Raw genomic sequence first — 22,679 nt, forward strand, 5'->3', positions numbered from 1 at the left:
CCATCGTTTCCACAATGTTGGGAGCATGAAATTGTCCAAAATGTCTTGGTATGCTGAAGCATTAAGAGTTCCTTTCACTGTAACAACAAGGGGCCAAGCCCAACCCCTGAAAAACAACCCCACACCATAACTGTACAAAATTCCCTGCCTCACGCATGCGCAAGTCAAACTTGTTCAGACTTGTCTGGTGCATGCACAGAAAGTTTCATTTCAGCAATGTCCAGTAGCAGAGTTACAATGAGTTTTCCTGGCTTTGTTTATTCCTTAAAAGTTCCTTGTGTGGTATTGCTGTGTGTTAATAACTCCGTAAGTAACAACATTTATTATCATTGTAGATGTGTTTCGGAGTGTGTCATAACGTAATTCAGTTGATTTTACCTCAGAAGTATTATTGTGTCAATAATATACATACAATCGGCGTAATGCTCACCAATTTGAAGAATCATCTGGTTATTTGTTATCAAAAAGGTTTATTAATTTAAAAAAAAGAGTCTATTGTCATGTATGTTGATGAAAATATGTATCCAATGTCGAATCGGCATATTAACAATTGTGCTAAAGCTGCCCACACAATTTTGTAATCTGACACCGCTTGTTAGCAGCAGCAGCCAGCTCTGCTCCGTTTAATGTAGCTGCATTTAGCGCTTATATGTTACAATAAGCTCTGGTTTACTGTTGCATCATACAATTGCAACTTATCAGTGTATAGTTATACCGTTCTTATCTCTGTATCTTCTGTCATGTCATATTATCATGCATCTGTATCATCCTTATTCTGTTCTTTAACACAAACCACAATTATGTACATATCTATGTAAACCCGTTTTATTCTTGCAATTGAATGGCCTAATAAACATTGCGATCAGCAAAGTTCACTCTGGAGTAGCTACAGTTTTTTCTAATTGAAGAATTAGGCCAGTTGAGTTCCAACAATCCCACTGCATGCAGAATATCCCACAATAATCCCCCCTCCATCAAACTTTACACTTGGCACAATGCAGTCAGGCAAGTACTGTTCTCCTGGCAACAACCAAACCCAGACTCATCCATCGGATTGCCAGACAGAGAAGTGTGATTCTTCACTCCAGAGAACACGTCGCCACTGCTCTAGAGTCCAGTGTCAGCGTACTTTACACCACTGCATCCGACGCTTTGAATTGCACTTGGTGATTGTAAGGCTTGGGTGCAGCTGCTCGGCCATGGAAGCCCATTCCCTGATACTCTCTACACACTGTTCTTGAGCTAATCTGAAGGCCACACGAAGTTTGGAGGTCTGTAGCTATTGACTCTGCAGAAAGTTGGCGACTTCTGGACACTGTGCTTCTCAGTATGCTCTGACCCCGCTCTGTGATGCTCTGACATGGCCTACCACTTCGTGGCTGAGTTGTTGTTGTTCCCAATTGTACAGGGGGCAACCTATCACAGTACCACGCTTAAATTCACTGAGTTCTTGAGAGCGGCCTATTCTTTCACAAATGTTTGTAGAAGCAGTCTGCATGCCTAGGTGCTTGATTTTATACACCTATGACCATGAAGGTGATTGGAACACCTGAATTAAATTATTTGGAGGGGTGTCCCAATACTTTTGGCAATAGGCTATAGTGTATCTTCTGTGGAACACTAAGGAGATGTACAATCCTGGGCAAAAAAAGTGGGCTAAGCCTAAACTGGACAAACACTAAGCTTTTAATTGTCTTAACCACAAATTAATGGTCAGGAAATTAGCTAAACTTAAGCAAATGCACTACTTGAAAAGCCATTGCGGTCTCAGAAAAATATCAAAGACAGAATGAAGTTTTTGGAAGAATATGGGAAGTTGTGTGTGGAGTGATGAATGACAATGAAACCCGTTGCACTGTGATGCTCCAGCAGGGCCGGCTCTAGCTCTTTAGTTGCCGTAGGTGAGATTGAGTTTTGCCCCCCCCCCCCCCCCCCCCCTTAATTGTTAAGCCAACCGCCGGCAACTATAGTTGCCAGTGTATAGTTGTCATTTTCCTTCTGTAAGTATTTTTCTAGATATTATCCATGTTTTATATCTTAATGAAACACAAGCAGACAACCAAATAAAGGATTTCAAGAAAAAAAAAAAAGTATTAACTTCCTTCCTGTCACATGAGACTGCCAACTTCCTACCCCTGCTTCCAGGGAGCACAACGAAGGCAAACCCTCCCAAAGAAAGGTCATTTTCATGTTACTAATAAGTATTTTTTGTTGACATATCTATAGGCTATCAACATAATCATGAAGGTCTCTAGAATCATCCAAACAAAACAAATCTTACAACAGATCTATAGTTTTTAGTATACTTAGTCAAACATAATAAATTTGGTTATGAATAAAGATTGATCTGTTGAAAGCAGTTATTTTGAGTTAGATGCTAAATGACATTGAAGGGGTGCATACAACATATTTGCCCACCGGCAACTATAGTCGCCACAGATTCAAATACGATTTTCAAGAAAAAATACAAAAACCTGGGGAAAATAAAATGCAGAACATGCCATTCAGAAAAAAATTGGGCACAAATGGGTTAAGTATTTATAAAAACTATATAAACAAAAATGCTCCTATAGTTACTCCAAGACTTAAAAAGCTAATTATGACTTAAATGATACACTCTAATAAATTGCACATACAAAAATGCTACAAAGAACGTTGGAGGATATTTAACAAATTATGACTCAAACTATGGATGAACAAACAAAAATGCTTTTATAGTCACTCCAACACTTAATCGAGAAAATTAAGACTTGAAGGATCAACTGCAATAAATTGGTCATACACAAATGCTAGAAAGAATGTTCAAGGATATTTACCAAATATTAACTACATAAACTGTGCAAAAACTCTCTTAAGCACCTGTAAAGACACTTAAGCAAATTATGACCCATAAACTGGATTAACTATACCCTCTACAAACAAAAGTGCTATTATGGATACACTCTACTTACCACTACAAAATTAAAACATATAAGTTCTTGTAGCTCTATCCCTATCTTAAATAATAAAAGATGAACAGTTGTTTCTGGCATTTCAATTCACCTTCAAAATTGACGCAGCATTAAAATTTGGCTCGTATGGATTTCCTTATTGTCAGTGAAATGCGTAATAATATGTAGATAACTAGCTAGCTAGTGATAGCTTAGTGACAGCAATAAAACGTCCAATGCCGTCCAATATTAGTTGATAATATCGATAATACGAAGTAAATTTATTTCGTTTGACACCTTTATGGCTGAGATGAGAAGACTTACCTCTATACTGGGCTTTCTTTTGATCATCTGCCTTTCTCTTTTTCCGTCCCTGTGTACTCGAGGGTTTAGACCGCTTCATTTTTGAAGAACGCGCCAGTGCTGAGCACTTGCCTGACCTAACGCCTGAACGCCTGTGCTCGACAATATTCACTTTCAATTCAATCTAATAATCAGGTTAAGTAATTAAACGTGCGGCTGAGGGGGCGCCCAAGGATGATCATGTTTAATAAACAGTATGTTTTATTTCGCTTGTTTTAATTCTATGCTTAATGGAAAGTAAGTTTAAGGGCGCCACTAGAGGGCGCCTGGCTGCGCCCCCAACACATTTGTCGCCCTAGGCAACCACCTAGCTCGCCTATAGCAAACGCCGGCCCTGTGCTCCAGAGTGATGTCTTCTAAAAGCAGGTGAGAGATATAATAATAAATGCATCTCTAGCACAGTGAAGCATGGAGGAAGAGACTGTGTCATTGTGTGGGAGTCTTTTTAGCTGCTGGTATGTGTGAGCTACTTCACTGTGAAAAGTCATTTAATGCTTTAGAGTACAAGAGAATATTGCAGAATGGCTTGCTTCCCACAAATGAAAAGTTGTGATCTAAAGAGGAATGATCAGATGTTATTTTTCAACAAGACAATACTCCTGCCTAAATTGCAAAGACAACCAAGAAGTGACTTGGGAACATGTCCATCAGGCTCATGTTTTGGCCTGGTTAGAGTCCAGATTTTGGGCCCTATTTTAACGATCTGAGCACATAGTCTAAAGCGCATGGCGCAGGTGCACTTAGGGCGTGTCCGAATCGTCTTTTGCTAGTTTAATGATGGAAAAAACGTCTGGCGCACCAGGCACATGGTCCAAAAGGGTTGTACCTAGTTTCTTAATGAGTCATGGGTGTGTTTTGGGCTTAACGTGCAATAAACCAATCAGAGTCTCAGCTCCCATTCCCTTTAAAAGCCAGTTGCGCTTGCACCCCGGCGGATTTGCCATTTACATGGTGGAATTTGTGAGCGGAAAGATTAAATGTTTCTCCAGAGAGAAATCCTTTTATTTTTCATACGTGTGTGTGTGCTGCTGCGTGTCCCTGTGAGTGTAATAAGTGTACACATGTTGTATTTGTGTGTCAATAACCGGGCGGCTGAATTTTGTATATATTGTAATTTTTTGATGGACCGATTTGGAAGACCCGAATAGAGCGCATTGCAGTAATCAAGCCTCGATGTAATGAAGGCGTGAATAAGCCTTTCTGCATCTGGCGGCGATAGAAATGGTCGTAATCTAGCGATATTTCAAAGATGAAAAAAGTGCAGTTTTTGAGACATTTTTAATATGAGCGTCGAACATAAGTTCAGTGTCAAAAATAACGTCTCAAAAAGACCCTTGTGGGACACCCTGCTGAACTAATGATGGTAAAGATTTGTTTTCCCCCAAAGACACAAACTGAAATCGATTTGTGAGATAAGATGTAAACCATTCTAATACAGTACCAGAGATTCCTAGCCATACAGACAATGATGCTTTGTATGATCTCTCACTGACTTTTAATTCTGGTATTTGCACCTCGGTCCTGTTTTGTGTAACTGTCAGCCATGTGCTTGGCCGTTTTCAAAGTCGGTACCAGGTCACCTCAGTACAGGTCTACGACATCCATTCTCTTCAAACAGCACCGAGAAATTCACAGTAATATCCCAAGCCTACATGTTATGATGTTGGCTCCATTGTAGTAGCAACGTATTAACAATAATATTAGCTTAGGCTCTGCATAGATCGTAAACAAAGTTGACATTTTCCGTCTTCCAGTGTGTAAAGTTCCCTAGGCTGTGTAGAAAGCCCGCAAACACTGTACATCAATAACACTGTCAGACTCGCGCTAGTCAAGACATCAGCAGCGGCAAGACAGAAACATGGAGCGGGGAAAGAAACAAAAGACATGCCAGAAGATGACGGCTGACAGAGAGAGAAAAAAACGAGAAATGGGACGAAATGAAAAGGAGTGTGTGGGAGAGGTGGGGAGGAAGGATTAGTACTAGCTCTGAAAACATTTTCTCCCACTCACACATTGTGGGATGATCAACTGTAACAACTAGGCCTCTCTATATGAAATGAACAATAAATGACTGGAAGATTTTTCTGATGTTTTTTCAATCGTTTTCCAGTTTTTTTTTTTAATAAGAAATATGACTTTGGTTAAAAGTAATTATATGCGTTTAATCAGCTCTATCAGCAGCATTTGTGGTCTCAAATCACAGTATTTAATAATTTACTCGATTTTATTATCACGGGATATGACGTGCGCTGTGAATCGCTGTCCATCATTTTGCGAACAATTGTTGATAAAGACAAATGTCATGTCACAATAATGGAAATATTTGCGTTTAAACCATGAAGGCAAGTCAATGGATATCACACCAGTGGCGGCTGGTCAATAGAGGGCGCTGGGGCGCGGCCCCTATCAAAATTCCAGAAATATACATGTATACAAAAATGATATAAAAGTGAAATAAAAATAAAATAGTTTACTCATACGATGTGCTGGCTGTTAGTAAGAGCCTCAGCATTTAATAAAAACTGGCTTTGATGTTAACTTTTGGTTAACTATTTTATATATTCTTCAATTCTGCAATTCTTCAATATGTGTCATGCGGTTTCATGCGCGAGGGACGCCGGACAAATGGATGTCTATCTGAGTCTAAAAATATACGGGCAGCATGTGACCTGAAGCTGGTCTCTAATTGGTTCTTAAAGATCCTCCTCCGGACGCAGGTCGTTGCGTCCCTGGCGAATCAGAATTGGATGCGTGTTATTTTATCCAATCTGATTGGTTCTCGTCACCTGTCATTCAACTTTCCGTTCTTGGCCACTAAAGCGAAAGTGCGCGGGCGACACAGTCACTCCGACTCCGCCAAAACCTTGTTAGGATGATCAGTTTCGTAGAGATGGCAGCAGTTTAACCAAATTCTTTCACAAGGCGTTCGTTGGAAGATCCTGAACCGGACCAACGCGATTTACAAATCCAGCAGCAGGCCAGTGACAGGACGCAGCTGCACTCGGAGCTCCATGCGCTTGTTATGAGAAACGTAGGTGGCTGGCTGGATGTGTTGTTAGCAAGGCCCTTTATTGCTTTCCCTGTCTTTTATTTCTAAGTGTCGGTACTCAAGTTTTGTGGACAACAATGGGGGTAAGAGACCTCAAATATCTAACTGAACAATGCAAACATCATGACACTACTGAGATGACTGACTTTAATCAGAGAGTCATTGAGAAATTTGCTGGCCAGAAAGAAAAGAGAGCAAAATGTATGTTCAAGTAACTTAGTCAACATGCTAGTCTGTTGTGGCTGTTTTCTTTTGTTTTTCATTTCCTCATTCAATTATATGTGGGAAATGAATGTGTAAAAATATAAAAGTGAAGACACTGTTTTCTCTTTTAATGCTTGAATTTAGTCAACATGCATCTTGATACTGCCCCCTGCAAAAAAAAAATAATTATCACCAGCCGCCACTGTATAACACAAGCAATTATGTGCAAACTTTGCGCTAGTTATGCTGGTGAAGAAGTCTGAAATCCCAGTCAATTATTCACTGCAGAAAGTGAAGCTAAAAACTGTGATGAGGAATGAATATGTCCTGATAACAATTTTTTTTTTTTTTTATATTTCTCTTGTGGCACATACGTAGCCTAGTGAGAAACAAAAATAGAAGATATGCAGGCTATTTCGTGTTAAGTTGTTATTAAGAGTTAGCTAATCGCGTCGGTTAGGCGGTGATGCACCATGAAATAATTGCGGGGCAAATTAATTGTAATAGTATTAATTTAATTATAAAAGTAGCCTCATCATCATAATCATCATCATCATTCAGGTCATTGCAGAGGTGGGCTTGAGATTGCAAGGCCTGGTTTTGCAGAGCGTTTTTGTATTTGATTGTGTTGTGAGTATTTGCAACGTGTTTTTGTTTTTGGTCGCTGTGAACGTTTGCAGGGCGTTTCTGTATTTGGTTGTGTTTAGGGCTGCCACTAACGACTATATTTATATCGATTAATCTATCAGCTAATTTATCGATTAATCTATCGAATAATTTATTACAATCATTTTCAACAATTTTACTTAAAAACATTTAATTTACTTTGGTATTCAGTAGTGTACAATAAAAAAGTATAAATGTAAATAAGCCCTTGAGAAAATGTAAAACTAAAAGAGTAAAAATTTAAAAAGGTACAAATTTGTAAACCAACATAACAAAAAGGTCCGGCCCTTTAAGAGCTGCAAGGACCAAATTCATTGTAACACATTCGATTTCTCATTCAACTCTGTATACGTTCACTAAAGACATATCCGACTGTGTTTACCTGAATACTTGCCAGGACGTGCATTTTTACATATTTTTGACATTCAAACTCAATCCGCGAAACTGATGTCAGGTCAGAGTCCAGCAGCGTGAGCACGTCCCGGCCACGCCGCACTTTTCCGTTGCTTTCTTTTTCCTGAGCTGCGCGTATAGATTAGACTGTTCTGCTTCCATTGTTTAGCCCCTGCTCTCACACATCGACGCAGATTAAGAAATACTGTTCTTATTAGAGTGCTGTCATTTTTAAAGTACTGGTACTAATACAATTTCATATCGTACTCAACTTACTCAGTCGACTAAAAATATTGATGTCGACTAGTTAACAGCGTCGACGCAGTCGATTGTATCGACCCATCGCGACAGGCCTAGTTGTGTTGGGAACATTCGCAGCACATGTGTTGTAAAACTGATGAAGATGTTTTCTTCATTTGCTGGTGTTTTTTGCATGTGTTTTCTTCAGTTGCAGCGCGTTGAGCTCTCTCGGCCACCGTACCTATGCTTCTAAATAAACCCTGAATTTTGTTGGCTCATGTAAGCATCTGATATAATACCATCCTCATAATCTACATTAATCTGATCCTAGACTCTCAGACGTCTGTAAGTCACTTAAGCAATAAATCACAGCTTTATTATGCTAGACAGAATCAGACCATCAAACTTAAAAAGAAAAATGTAATGTCAGATCACATTTAGAGATATTTTTCTTACAGCTATAAATTCGACAAATACCCTGCTATGAGATTAAACCTGTTGATGATGAGACAAAAGATGACACTTCTTTCACATTTTATCTGCATACGTAGCCTGCATACTGGTTTTTTTTTACTTAACAATGAATTACTTTCAAACCATAAATTCATTTCAAACTAAAATCTCCAAACAGCAGTCTTCAAATTCAAACATCCTTTGAAAAAACGCAAATTTACTGAGCCAACTGAGATTCAGTCAAGCTTTAGTCACATTGACCCTGATTTTTCTCACATACAGAGCGATTTCCCTCAGCATTTCACCTGCTCTTTTACATTACATCACAGCATTTTAGCATTGCAAATGCACAAGACAAAACTAGACACAGTGAGGCCCAGCTAGTGATTTGACTGAACATTGTCTGAAAAAGCACCTGCACAGAGATGTTTTCACCATTATTTATTGTTCTGCCTCCCCAAAAAGCTCCTTTAAAGTTATCATTGAAGAAACATAATTCATCACACCTGATACAGCTTGTTAATCACTTAAAAAAGAACTCCATGAATAACTCTATTAGTTGGTACGTATGATTTTGTTAAATAATCACACTCCATGGGTGTCAAGACCAGACAGAAACCCAGGCAAAGGGTCCTGTGACAGCCAGGGCAGCCAGTACCAGCAAGGTCCCTGAGCAGTGCTGGAGGTCTAATTTAAACCCAGCAGGCCTAAGCAGCTGCCCAGCCCAAAATGGAATCAGACGGCAGCATGAGAGAGAGAGAGGAGAGAGAGAAAATAAAAGGAGAGGTAGAGAGAAGGTGCAAATAAAACTTATTGAAAAGATCCATGTGTCCGAGGCAGTTTTTTCACGTAGTTGTTAGTACATTTAATTAACCCCTACACAAACTCACACGTTTCCGGGTGTTTCTTACCATTGCGGGCCTTTGAATCCGTGTGTTGGTCTCCATGGCACTCGCTTCTGCCACAGTAACACAGAGTCACACCCAAAGATCCAAGTCCACACCGAAATGCGAGGTGCGTGTGCGTGTGTGCGGGTATGTATTAATGTGTGTGTAGCTGTGATGGGTGTGTGTTTCAAAAGTTAGGCAGAGGACTATACGTGTGTGTCAAAGAGTGACCAATTGCTCTGCCAGCCTCAACACCCCCTCCTGGCTCATTCTGACACACAAACACACACACACACACACACACACACACACACACACACACACAGCTGAAACCTGTACTCAGTTTCTAAGTTTAAGGGGGTAAAACGAGAGAGAGAGAGAGAGAGAGAGAGAGAGAGAGAGAGAGAGAGAGAGAGAGAGAGAGAGAGAGAGAGAGAGAGAGAGAGAGAGAGAGAGAGAGAATTGGGGGGGGGGGTCAAATTGCAGGACTTGTGCTACATTTGCAGACTGAGGGGTTAAATTTAGCTGTGACAGGCAGGGGCAGATCTCTCTCTCTCTTTCTCTCTCACTCAGTCTCTTCCGTGTTTAGCTATGGTATGAGTGCCAGAAAGAGTTGGAATGTAAACGTCAGCCCGAAAGAAAGACAGAAAGAAAGAAAGAAAGAAAGAAAGAAAGAAAGAGTTATAGTGAGAGACACTCTTTAACAATCCTCTACATGACAGAAGGGCACCTGACTCATTGTGTCTGTTACCGGTAGATCCCACACATCCGTTTAGTCAGTCACTTCACCTAAGGCTGACTCACTCAAGTAGAACAGCTTCATTTAGTTCAAAATCACCTGCATGTGACCTTCTTAATAGCGATAGACTGATATTGTCAGGCAGATAAACCTGCCAGTATTTGAACATTTTGAGATTATCGGACAATAACTGTGCCTGCCTGACCAGTTTGTTCATCCTTGTGTAATTTCCAAAATGTTAAATATTTGTACTCGATTTCAACAAGATATTGTGTCAAAATGTGTTTCACCATACACTACCAAGAATGCATTTATTTGCATTTAAAAAATAAATAATATTGTTAATAATAAGATTATTACAATTTTATTACAATGTTTTTAAATATATTTAAATTTTTTATTTATTCTTGTGATGCAAAGCTGAATTTTCATCATCATTACTTCAGTTTCCAGTGTCAAGTGATCCTTCAGAAATCACTCTAATGCTGATTTGATGATCAAGAAACATCTCCTATTATTAGCACAGTTGTGCTGCTTAATATTTTTGTGGACACAGTGATCCGTTTTTCTTTTTGCTTAAGCAGAATGTCTATTTTTTGATGCGCAGACCGATCAGCGGCTGACTTGAAGCAGTGCATGCCGGTTAGAAATGTTGTCCGACTTGAGGCAGCGCCGGCGCTATGTGACTGTGACGTATGCCATCAAAGTGGCGCAAGAGCAATTCGAGAAGAGCCGGCTGATTCATACTGCGCAGCTTCTCCAGAGCGGCTGCACGGGCTCTAATGACGACACAGCTGTTCCACGATTGGTCGGATTCACCGCATGACAGCGTTCAAGTGTGTTTAAGTTTTATTCTAAAACCTCCAGTTCCACTAATGCTCACAAATCTGTTTTTTATAACAGTAAAAGTATCTTTTCATGTAGTCGCGATGTTATATTGCATCATGTTTATGAAAATAAAAAACGTAGACCTCACTTCATTGATATGCTTGTGTTGAACTTTATTCTTGTACAAACAGACACTGTATTAAGCAGTGCATTAAGTATTGAATAAAAACGTCTCTAAACGTCTCTATGCAAACAGCGCAAGCATCACTACGGGAAGCAGAAAGTGTCCGACTTCATGTCTCCGTTTGCAGCTCCTCCCCGCCTGCACGCGGCTACTCTCGCCGATCGGTTACATCGAGCCGCAGCAGGGTGGAGTTTGCGCTGAACTTGATTGGGGGGGGGGATCACGCATGCGTCCCGTGTGCCTGTCTGTCAATGGGAGGAAGCCATGGCCTCTTTTGGAGCTCCCACCCCCATTTGGAGATCTCCAGGCTGCATATATACCGGTCTCCTTGAGCATTTCACAATTGTAATTTAGATTAGGGTTAGCACCACTTTTTTCCCGGGGTTATAAAACCATGGCCTGGAGCATGGTTAGGACCGCTTTTGCAGTGTTAACTCTGCATTGCGGTGCCAAACTTGTACAGTGTGAAACAATGTCAAACTTGTACAGTTTGAAACGATGCATAACTTGTACAGTGTGAAGTGTTAAGCCCCGTTCACACCACCAGCGACACGCAGCGACAAAGCGACACGATCCCATTCATTTCAATGGAGCGCTGGCGACTTCCGGCGACACGAGCGACAGTGACCGTTGGCGACAGAATGTGGGCGTGTCAAGCGACACGAGACAAGCGACAAAAGTTCAGAAATTTCAACTTTATGCAAATGAGAAGCGATTTTCGCGAGCGACAACCTATAGGAGTGAAGTCAGTGGAGTGCACGTGATCCGTCTGCTGTACTGCTACTGCGGTGTCTTGTTAAGATGGAGATGTTTATTTTAGATGTTAGCAATTTCCCTGTTCTTTACTATATGTCTCTGTGTACATACAGAGACACATTTAAAAAAAAAAGATGCATGGAAGGACGAGGGTGATCTGCTAATGACGTTTATAGGCAACCCGTAGTGGGAACGCCCACTAGCGACATGAATCTCTGGCGCTGGCGACATGCAGCGACATCATCGCTGGCGGTGTGAACGGGGCTTTAGGCCCCGATCAGACAGAACTCGTTTCTTAGGTTTCAAATCGTGAGGCACACTGCACAGCCTTTTTTTGGTTGATTTTTTATTTATTTAGAAAAGAGCAGTGTGCTGTGTTTTTTTTATGTTGCTAGGCAACCACCGAATCAGTTGTGCTGTCAGTCACCAATCAAGGTAATCGTCCCAACAACGGAAGGCACGCCTCTCCATTCATTCGATTGGACAATGGGGAAAAACGCGGTGACGTTGGGCGCTTTTCTGCTCAGAGTTGATTTTTCAACTTCATGCGCTCAGAACACTCCTACAAAAACACGAGGCGCAGTAGGCGGTTAAAACGTGAGGCAACCGAAAACCAATCTCGTGCCCTATATTCACACACTTTTGGCAGTCACGGAAACACAGCGCAATGTGAGTGAATAAGAGACCATTTCATTCTTACCTTTATAGTCCAAAATGTCCATTCAGTATGAACTCGATAGCAGTAGAGTCGGCAATAGGAGGATGCGCAATGCTATAGCTTTTATGTAAACTGGTCACATGCTGCGTTCATCCAATCAATGACACTGACCCCGCAAATATGCAAATAAGAAAGTTAACCCAGGGATTAGGAATGTACAATGTGAAACGTCAGTTTATGAATACCCAGGATTATTTTGTTAACCCCGGATAAATGATGAGCAGTGTGAAACGTGAGCCAGATAACTCATGATTCAGTTTACCAGGGGTTTAGAATGATCCAGGTAACTAACTGTTATAGGTTATAGATTATGTGTTTGTGCACATGATATTAGGACGCAACTTGCACATGATGACAGGGAGGTGACAGTGGTGGGTAAATAGAGTTACCCCTCCCACTTCTGATAGTCTTACTGAGATTTCGTATCCCGTGCGAATTGGCCATTAAAATGACAGACGTCCTGTGGTAAAATTACTTTGCTCCATCTACCCTTGTAAAACTAATCCCGTCCGAATAGGGCTCATGACAACAAAAACAAAACAACAAAAAAACTTCAAAATGCTGGATTTTTTTAAATCTAGCAATAGAACCATAGAGATGAATATGAAAAACCACTCTAGACAAAACATATATAACCCAGACAAACAAACACAGTAAACAACTCATGCAAACACATGTACTGAAGCGGCTAGCACGCATTGGCTTTTGTGTGGCATCAGGTGTGACCGACCGTGGCATAAAGGGAAATGTGAGGGGATGTTCTGTTGTGCAGCTGCCATTTGAAGCCATGATCAAACACACCAGCCGGTCCTCAGAGAGCCAAGAAGCACTCAACCTCAGTTCTAATCTAATGGCACTGAAACTAATGGGAAAATTAGAAAGTAATCCATCAGGAGAGCCCATGGGGATACAGGGTCAATTATTCAGGGGTCTCATCCTAAGAAACACTGGCTTGAGAGCCACACCCATTACCTCCCAACAATACAATAATGTGTGTGTGTGTGTGTCCGACAGTGGGACTGATATATGACCCCGGCTGTTTGTGATCACACATTTTTGTCAGCAATCAACACATCGGCCTATACACTTCCAAACACACACACACACACACGCACTTTTACACAAGCACACTAATCCATTTGCCTCCTCCTCTTCCGACTGTGCAGCATGCTGCGGGGAGATTTGGGGCCCTGTCACCATGGAAACCTGGCCAGTATAAGAGCACAACCGTGTATGTGTGTGTGTATATATTTGTTCATATGTGTATACGCGTGGGTGCGTAAGAGACCAAGGCCTACACAGGTTTTCATACTTTCTGCTGCCAAAGAGGGGGCAGACACACGTGGAAATGTACTATATGGTCATACATATTCATGAATCTTCTAAGAGCATTGTATGGTAGAAGGAATATCTTTAATAGAGCACTAAATATCTTCATCTTTAAAGGTACACAAGTTTCTGAGCACATGTAAGAAGAATCAAATGTATGGTATTTGTGAGGATAGGTTTGAGTCCACTTTTCCAGTCTGCATGGGGGTGGGGTAAATATCAGCGTTGATTTTATTATATTTCAGCGTGACAAAGGAATCTTCTTTAAAATGTCAGATGTACATGACAGGAAGAAAAAGAAGAATATAATACTATCCCACTGCTTACTATATATCTATACAATATATCTGCACAATTCTGGATAAACTGAGAATCACAATTTTTTTGTTTCAAACAGCGATTAAGATTCTCCCATGATTCTAAACAAACAACTAAAGAAAATAACATGTAATCTACTAGAGGTTCTGATAAAATATGAATTGCTGCGATCTATTTAAAATGTTATTATTATTTAATTTTTTTAATCGGTTTGAATGGACGATTCAATGACTCAATAAATCAAATAAATAAATGACTTGTCATCATGACTCACTGTTTGTGAAGCCTACACATGATAACTGCTTTCTCCGGGTCAGATCTGCAGATCGGACTGTTCCGCTGTGATTTTGTCAAATGTATAATACAGAGGCAAATTGTTGTCATTTAGGTATGAGGTCACGTTGGTGTTTGAATCGAGATCACAATCTTTTAACAATTAATCGTGCAGCTCTACTTTATGCCTATACACTATACAAATGATATACCATACTAACAAACAAAGACAAACAAACCTACTTCTTGTTGTAATACAAATGATAAACATGCAAAATTGTAACCGTCACTGATATTACAATTCTGGCCATAATAATAAGCCGATAATTATTTCATAACTGATAAATGCTAATATGCATGCATATGACATCATCGGTTTCACAGATTCACGTTTTTTTTTGTTTATACAGAGCACCCAAAACACTGTTGTCGTGTAAATGAACGGCAAAAACGCATAAAAAGTTTTACATTTTTAGTTGAAACAGCCCCTAAATATGTTCCTTGAGGTTCCCTTATAATGTAATTTAAGTTTTTTGCACAAAAAACAAACATATATGCGGAATAATTATTATTTTTAACCCTCATCGTGACCCTCTGTCTGTATACATAATCCGTTTTTAAAGAGGCGGCTCCTTTAGAACTTGTAAGTAAACGGCCACTGTTATAGGATCTCATAGGAAAAAGGATTGGTGCTGCCTCGCTACTGCATTTGAGTAAGTGTTTTGAAAAAAATGATCCATATAAAAATGTAATTTACAGACAAAGCATTATCAAATAGTTTACTTACAGTTTGCGATGTAGCTGCTGTCAGATTGGCTTTTTAATCTTTCAACAAAAGTTTCTTTGCAAACTCTATTACACTGTGCTTAGTTTACAAAACAATCTGCAGTCAAATGCTCTGAACAAACATATCATCCGGGACGCCATTAAAAATAAACCATCCACTTGTTCCTGACGCTGGTATCCTTCTGAAGTCTGTACAGAGACGCAAAAGAGCTGTTTAAACCAGAAGTGTCAAAGCAAACGTTCTGCCATACAGCTTGAGATACATCCTTGAGACACAAACCCACCAAGCCTTAATAATAAGCAAATGTTTTTCTTTGCATATGTTACAGAAGGAGATACAATGATTACATAAATAGAGTTTCTACACAGAATCCAATACTCTGTTATAAAGATGCTAGGAGGTGAAGGGGGGAGGTGGGTGTAAATGTCTGTAAATGTCTGTGTTTGAATGAGCTTAAATATGATAGTTGATTAGAGTAGGCGGAGTAACAAATCAGATGATCGTCAGCTGATATTGTTTAGCGATCAGTGGTCTGCCTGAACTACGATTTAATTCCATTTGATCACTCCAGCTATATGAGTAGTCGTTCCATGACATAATTATGTACATATGCACAATGCAAAAAAAATAAGAGTATTCCAAACATACCCAATGTGTGCTCATGTATCTAAACAACAAATATTTGTTTGTTCCTATATTAAAAATGTAATATGAAATGCTTGAAGAACAGATCTTCCTGTAAAAAGGAGAACTGCAAAAACACCCACTGACCAACAGCATAAACTACAGGTCAGAGCCTTTGACCTCAGACTGTCAACATAGGAAGACTTGGTCTGGTAATGACTGCAACAACTATATGCAGCTATAAGTTGGCATGTAGCAGTTTAAATGGATTCTGAGAACCTGATTACATGGTGTATGATGGTTCAAAAGGGGGAATTATACCTTACAATGACTTCTGCGACTGAGGCAAGAAGTGACAGACACAAGGCATTTCATAAGGAACCATCTTACCTGTCGGACGAAGCTGTTGGAGGTTGTGTCTGAGGAGGTGCTGCCATCTGAGCGTTTGAAACGGCTCTTCCTCTTTGCATACTTCCCCTGAAAGAGGGAACATTAGAGAGAGAGAGAGAGAGAGAGAGGAATTAAGGGAAATTAGAAAGACTGGACACTTTTTTGTATGCATGCCCACTCACACACAAACTGGATTCAACATCCTGTCTCTGTGTCCAGATATGATTACGCATAATTACTTATGTCCGCCAGTGTTCTCTGGGAATCAGTAATCTGATTGGCCTTAACACTGGCCAATGGCCTGGCTGCCCTCGGCAGGGCCCGCTATGTGGCATTCATAGGCGCCAGACTCCGTTGCCATGGAGACCAGAAGGAGGCTAATTGGGTTTGGTGGCACTAAAAGACCCTGATAGATCAGGAAACACTGTGACATGTTCAAAACCCACATTGACAGCAATGCACACAAGCTTTCTGACACAAATGCTTGTAAAAGCAAAAGCACTGTAAAGGGTTAGTTCACCCAAAAATGAAAAATCTGTCATAATTTCCTCACCGTTATATTGTTCCAAACCCGTATGAGTTTCTTTTGAACTAAAACTTTGAAAAATGTTGGTAATCAGACAGTTGACGGTAGCTACTGACTTCCATAATATGAAAAAAATACTATGGAGTAGTCAATGGCTGGCAATTGTCAACACTGTCAACATTTTGCAAAATTTCTTCTTTTGTGTTCAACAAAAGAAAATGACACCGTGGCAAGAAGGCCCACGGAGGAGCTCTGGAAGGATAAAAGGAGGAGTGATGACAGTGAAGGAAGAGAGAGGACCAGGCCTGGACTTTGAGTTGATTTGTTTATGTTTGTACGGTAGTCGGCTCTTTCATTTTACTGTTTAAATATTTTTCTATCAAATTTTTATGATAAACTTTCCCCGCTTCCCGCCTCCTCCTTCCCTGAGCCTTTAACATTGGTGCCGAAACCTGGGAGGAAGGAGGGACATGCTGTCGGACAGCCCTCGCTGCTGAGGGGATCGCAGTGCTGAGGAGGTCAGGCAGCACGAAGGAGAGGGGAGCCATGGGAACAGAGCCAGACCGCACCGGTCTCGAGACTCACGGAGGAGCTCCGGAAGGATAAAAAGAGGAGTGACGACAGTGCAAGGGTTCCAGTTGACAATCAGCCTCTGAGGCTAATTAGGTAATTAGGGGAGAAAAGCTGTGCCACGGGGAGGGGGAAAGGATTTAGAGGGGAGTAGAGTGCAGTCAGGAGGGTATCCGCCATCCTGCGAGAGGCGATGGGGTTATGGGGCAATCCGAGAGCCGTGGGAACAGAGCGAGGCCGGTGGTGCGAGTGCTAATACTCTTGTTATAATACTGTTATGTTTTATTATAGTAGTCGTCCATGAGGGGCTGCCACTTTACTTTAATTTTGTTGTTTATTTTATGATTAAACTTTACATTAATCGTTCGCCGGTTCCCGCCACCTTCTTCCCTGAGCCTTTAAACCTTGCAACAGACACAAATCTAAATGGGAAAGTTATTATGTAGGGTTCATACAGGGTTCACACATTTAACACTGTCATAATTCCTTCATGGTAAAGAACATCTGAAAGTTGCTGTGAATCTACTCAAATATACAAATATCTTTTTGCGTTTAAGAAAAAAAAGTGTCTGTAGGCAGCTCTATAAGATCTTATGCAAAAACTAGTACAAAGTCTGACACATTTGCTCTGGAGTTGATTCTGGGAACAAAGCAAAGAGAAAGCAAGACTCAACAACATTAGTTATCTGCATTGGCTAACTACAGAATATTATGACACAGACTAATTGCAAGCTTACTGGAATCTTTTCCATAAATCAAACCACGATGCCATATCTTTACCAATATTGGTAAACATCCCAAGGACTTGCCTCTATCTGTGCAGATTAAATAATAAAAACATTCATTTAAAACCAAAAAGGACAGAACACTGTCCTCATTGCTACTACACACTATAAAAGGCTCATAATAGTTTTTACAATCACAAAAAAAGCATGGTTTAGCACTGCCATTACAAGTTATTGTGGCATATGCTAGTATACTCTCTAAATATTTATTTAGTACTGTAGATAATGATTTTCAATATTATTAAAGTCAAAATTAAAATTGTAAGACTTTACAATAAGATTTCATGAGTTAACATTAGAGAACTACATTAGTTAACATGAACTAATAATGAACTGCACTTCTATAGCATTTATTAATCTATTATCTAAATAGAAAAATTCTATATTTACTAATACATTATTAAAATCAGTTGAAATATTAACAAATTATTAAAATATTTGTTAACATAAACAAACAATGAACAGCTGTATTTTTTATTAACTAACGTTAACAAAGATGAACAAATACAGTAACAAATGTATTGCTCATGGTTAGTTAATACATTCACTAATGATAAAGCTGCTGTCCGTAACTTTTTGTATTCAAGATTTACAAAACTTATATAATGAGAATGTACAACATTAATCAATTTTCCAATCCGTGTTTTTGTCTTACCCTGAATCGTTATGGTACAGTTATAATAAGTGTTTATATTGGGACTATTTCAGACCGGTCTGGTAGGAACCGCTGTGGAGGAGCACAGTCCCTGCGTGACTCGCCATAGAAATAAACTGATAGAAGTACCTCCGGCTGCAATGTTCTTCCACAAGACGCACGCATGCAGTTCTGTTTATTAACCGCTAGAGCGCAAAACGTTACAGACTACAGCTTTAACAAACAAAACCTTATTGTAAAGTGTTACCATAAAATAAATGTTTACCCAATCCTGGTCTTGGTGTGCATAAATCACCTGCTTGCCTCATTCTATGATAAATGATTGAGGGCTGCACGATTAATCAAATTCAAACCGCAATCTTATGGCTTATGTGCGATTATAAAGGCGCAAAGGCTGTGATTTTAATTAAATAAATATATGCCCAGCATGTCAGTGAAGAGCGGCTCTGTGATCAGCTTAACGTGCGTTTGAAAAAACAACAAAAAGACAACTTTTTATAACATGTTTTAACTCACTTCATATCAATAATAATAATGTATAAGTCCTTAGACCTTTCTACTGATTTTTTGTCATTTAGTCACTACATTTTTTAAATAATGAAAATGTTATTGTAATAGTAATATTTCTTATTTTGTTAAATATTATTATATATATTATTATATATTATTAACTATAATTATAATCATTATTATTATTATTAGTCATAATATATAAGCACAAAATGTTATATATTAGCATATATATATATATATATATATATATATATACACACACACACACACACACTTTTCATTTGCATTTTAAATCGCAAATAGCAATTTTAACCAGAATAATCGCAATACATGTTTTGCTCAAATCCTGCAGCCCTAAAAAGTTCAAATAAAATAAAATATAAATATTAGCTTAACAACTTAATGTATTCTTTAAGAATAGATTGGATCGAACAAGAATATCAGTTGTAGTTTCAGTAATTTTAGTACTTAAACTTATTTATTTCACATTTTTAAGTTTAAGTTTTTCATTTAATGTTTATATATCATTTTATTTCATCCTTATTTCAATTACTGTATAGTTTTACTATTAGTTAACAATAACAATGCTGAAAATAATCTTCTTGCATTTTTGACACCGCCTGTACCTTTAACAATCACTGTATCCAAAGACCAAGCAGGATATCAGAGAGCAATGCAGCACACATAAAATGTTTAAAATGCAACAACCATCTTTGCAGTCCATAAACAGTTTAATGTGGAATGTTTGTGAGAGGCAGGAAATGCTCATATACTGCAAAACCAGATCTAAGAAAGGCCAACAAAATGTCAAGGGAGGGAGGAGGGATGTATTGCTATGGTGATGAGAGGGTTCCTGTTGACAAACTGCCTCTGAGGCTAATTAGGTAATTAGGGGAGAAAAGCTGTGCCACGGGGCAGGGGGAAAGGATTTTTGAGAGAAGAGAAGAGAAGAGAAGAGAAGAGAAGAGAAGAGAAGAGAAGAGAAGAGAAGAGAAGAGAAGAGAAGAGAAGAGAAGAGAAGAGAAGAGAAGAGAAGAGAAGAGAAGAGAAGAGAAGAGAAGAGAAGAGAAGAGAAGAGAAGAGAAGAGAAGGCTTAATGAAGTTTAAATTCAATATGCTCAAATGACCATGTGTGGCTAATGATATTAATCCAGTTAATATCTACATTGAACTCTGACTTATGGTCCTATCCTAAACGAAACTAGGAAATACACTTTTTCTGTCCTCAACCAGCTTGTTCACACACATTCATACTAGCTCCTCAACACTCCGCCTCCTCACAGCTATGTATAAACATGATTCAGATAGAGCACCTCTCCACAGCACAGGTCACACACATTCACACTACTGCAGTGCATTATATAAAGACCATTATATAAATACAGGCCTGACAATCAGAAACACTACTGAAACATCCATCCACACACTAAGCATATAATAAGCCGTGCCGAACAGGATGATGACGAGTGACCTGTATGGAACAGGTGCACGTTCATACATAACCATCCTCTGAAATAAACCTCTAAACACAGAGAAAAGAGCAGAGCCAGAGAGAGGAGAAATGCATTCAAAAAACTGGTCAAACTTTCCTGTATCATCAAAAATAGAAAAGTGCAAACCTAAAATGTAGATAGAAAAAGAGAGAAGAAAGAAGACAGTGATCGGGAAGCTGGTCATATTATCACCAGGGTGCACAATTATGTTTTTGGCAGATTTTGGTACTTTTTGGCAGCAGACGGTCATTTTGCACACTTGCTGAAATAAGAAAAAAGTCAATCGACAAGTGGGCCAAAAAGCTACTTTTTAAAACTAAACAAAGTACATTATTATTTTTTTTTAATTAATTTTCAATTTCAGTCTGAATTAGGTTCACAAAACAAACACCTCCATAACAGACAGACAGACAGACAGACAAATAGATAGATAGATAGATAGATAGATAGATAGATAGATAGATAGATAGATAGATAGATAGATAGATAGATAGATAGATAGATAGATAGATAGATAGATAGATAGATAGATAGATAGATAGATAGATAGATAGATAGATAGATAGATAGACAGATAGATAGAGTCTGGTAAAAAGCGAAATGGCTGATAAAATATCAATATAATAAGCCATAGGTGGGTCCGGTGTGGGCGTGGTTTGGGGTAAGAAAAATCCCCACTATGGACGCGCTATTGTGTCGACATCATCTTTCCTGCACTCACGGTGTGTCCGACACCACTTTTAATTAACTTTAACTGAATGGCTCATGAGACGAGCCTTAACTAGAACCAGAGGTAGGCTACTTTTTAACTGAACAAAAAAGCGATCTCTTGTTTAATTAACAGTGATGGTTCGTAATGATTCAACAGAATAGACTGTCATAAAAAATGCAAGACTCTAGTTGGCCAGCTGTCTAGAGAGACAGAGTGAACAGGGACTAGGTGATGAAATAATGTTATCCCATTAATTACCGGAGAAAATGCCTTTTTTTAAAACAAAAATATCCATATTCAAAACAACGTAGCTCGTACATAAACAACTTTCTGTCGCTTTCCTCGCAGAACACTTCAAAGACACTGTGCCGAGCGCGAGAGATGCCGTCTTGTTGCCAAGTAACCACAATATGAGATACGTGTTATAACGATTAATCTTCGCCATAAATAAAATCTGTGTTTTCACTCAGCCATTCTTAAAAAGCAGGCAGCAGGTTGTGCTTTGTCTTTCGTTGGTTATTTGCACTTGCGTATACGCTGTACAATGTCTCTCTCTTACCTGAGCGTGAGAGCCGTGGTGGTCGAACATGTCCATTTGGATTTCCTGGGTTGAGGTGGAAGGCGTCCTGGACATAATACCCTCCTGTACCATTGATTTAAACTTTAAATTCGGTTTTATTATTTCATTTAGAGCCCGCTTTCAGTTTATTATCCATTATAAAATAATTAAAGATAAAATAAAACAGACAAATGTGGGGTTTTCCTCTTTCCTGTGCCTTACAGATGGTTTGCCACTACGCTGTTGCGCCCCCAGCCCTGGTGGTTGAGCAGAAACCCTCTCCCTTTGCAAATACAACGAGCCTAGTCTCCAGCTGTTCGGAGAAAGGACCAAGCCCCGCCCTGCTTCCTTATCAATCAATCAGGTAGGAACGGGGGCGCGGCTTTTTGACTATCCTCGCACTGATTGGCTGATCGAATGAATATTAATATGAGATGGACGACGCCTGTTCTACTCCACACTACGGTCCATGATGGCACTGGCACATTGCTGCTCCATATAAACGCGAGATGACCACACCCATTGTTTATATATTACTTCCCACAATATGCATTTTTTTTGTTAGGCCTACTACTAAAATTGAAACCGAGTCATTTTAGCAAACAGGAATACAATTTTTCAGTTATCGTGTAAAAACTATTCATAATCTAGTATATGTCAGAGACAAAGAAGATTAACAAGACAATACAGTAAATGTAAAAATAGCACAAAAGAGGATAGTCAACAAGTGCCCCA

General features: G+C 39.4%; 1 protein-coding gene across 4 annotated transcripts in view; it reads right to left on the reverse strand.

Annotated features, from left to right (window-relative positions):
* cacnb1 (calcium channel, voltage-dependent, beta 1 subunit) overlaps positions 1-22,239 on the reverse strand; it is a 48,497-nt gene extending 26,258 nt beyond the window's left edge. For 3 of the 4 annotated variants that reach the window (XM_079830994.1, XM_079830993.1, XM_079830996.1), the window contains exons 1-2: positions 21,945-22,239; positions 16,132-16,218 (exon numbers count right to left, since the gene is read on the reverse strand). In XM_079830994.1, coding sequence (XP_079687120.1) covers positions 16,132-16,218; positions 21,945-22,037 — 180 coding nt within the window. In that variant the 5' untranslated portion in view covers positions 22,038-22,239. Of the gene's footprint in view, positions 1-9,209; positions 9,385-16,131; positions 16,219-21,944 lie in introns of those variants that run through there. The other variant, XM_079830995.1, reaches the window with a different exon arrangement.
* Between the last annotated feature and the right edge of the window lie 440 nt (positions 22,240-22,679).

The sequence above is a fragment of the Gobio gobio genome, assembly GCF_949357685.1.
Source record: "Gobio gobio genome assembly, chromosome: 1".
NCBI lineage: Eukaryota > Metazoa > Chordata > Actinopteri > Cypriniformes > Gobionidae > Gobio > Gobio gobio.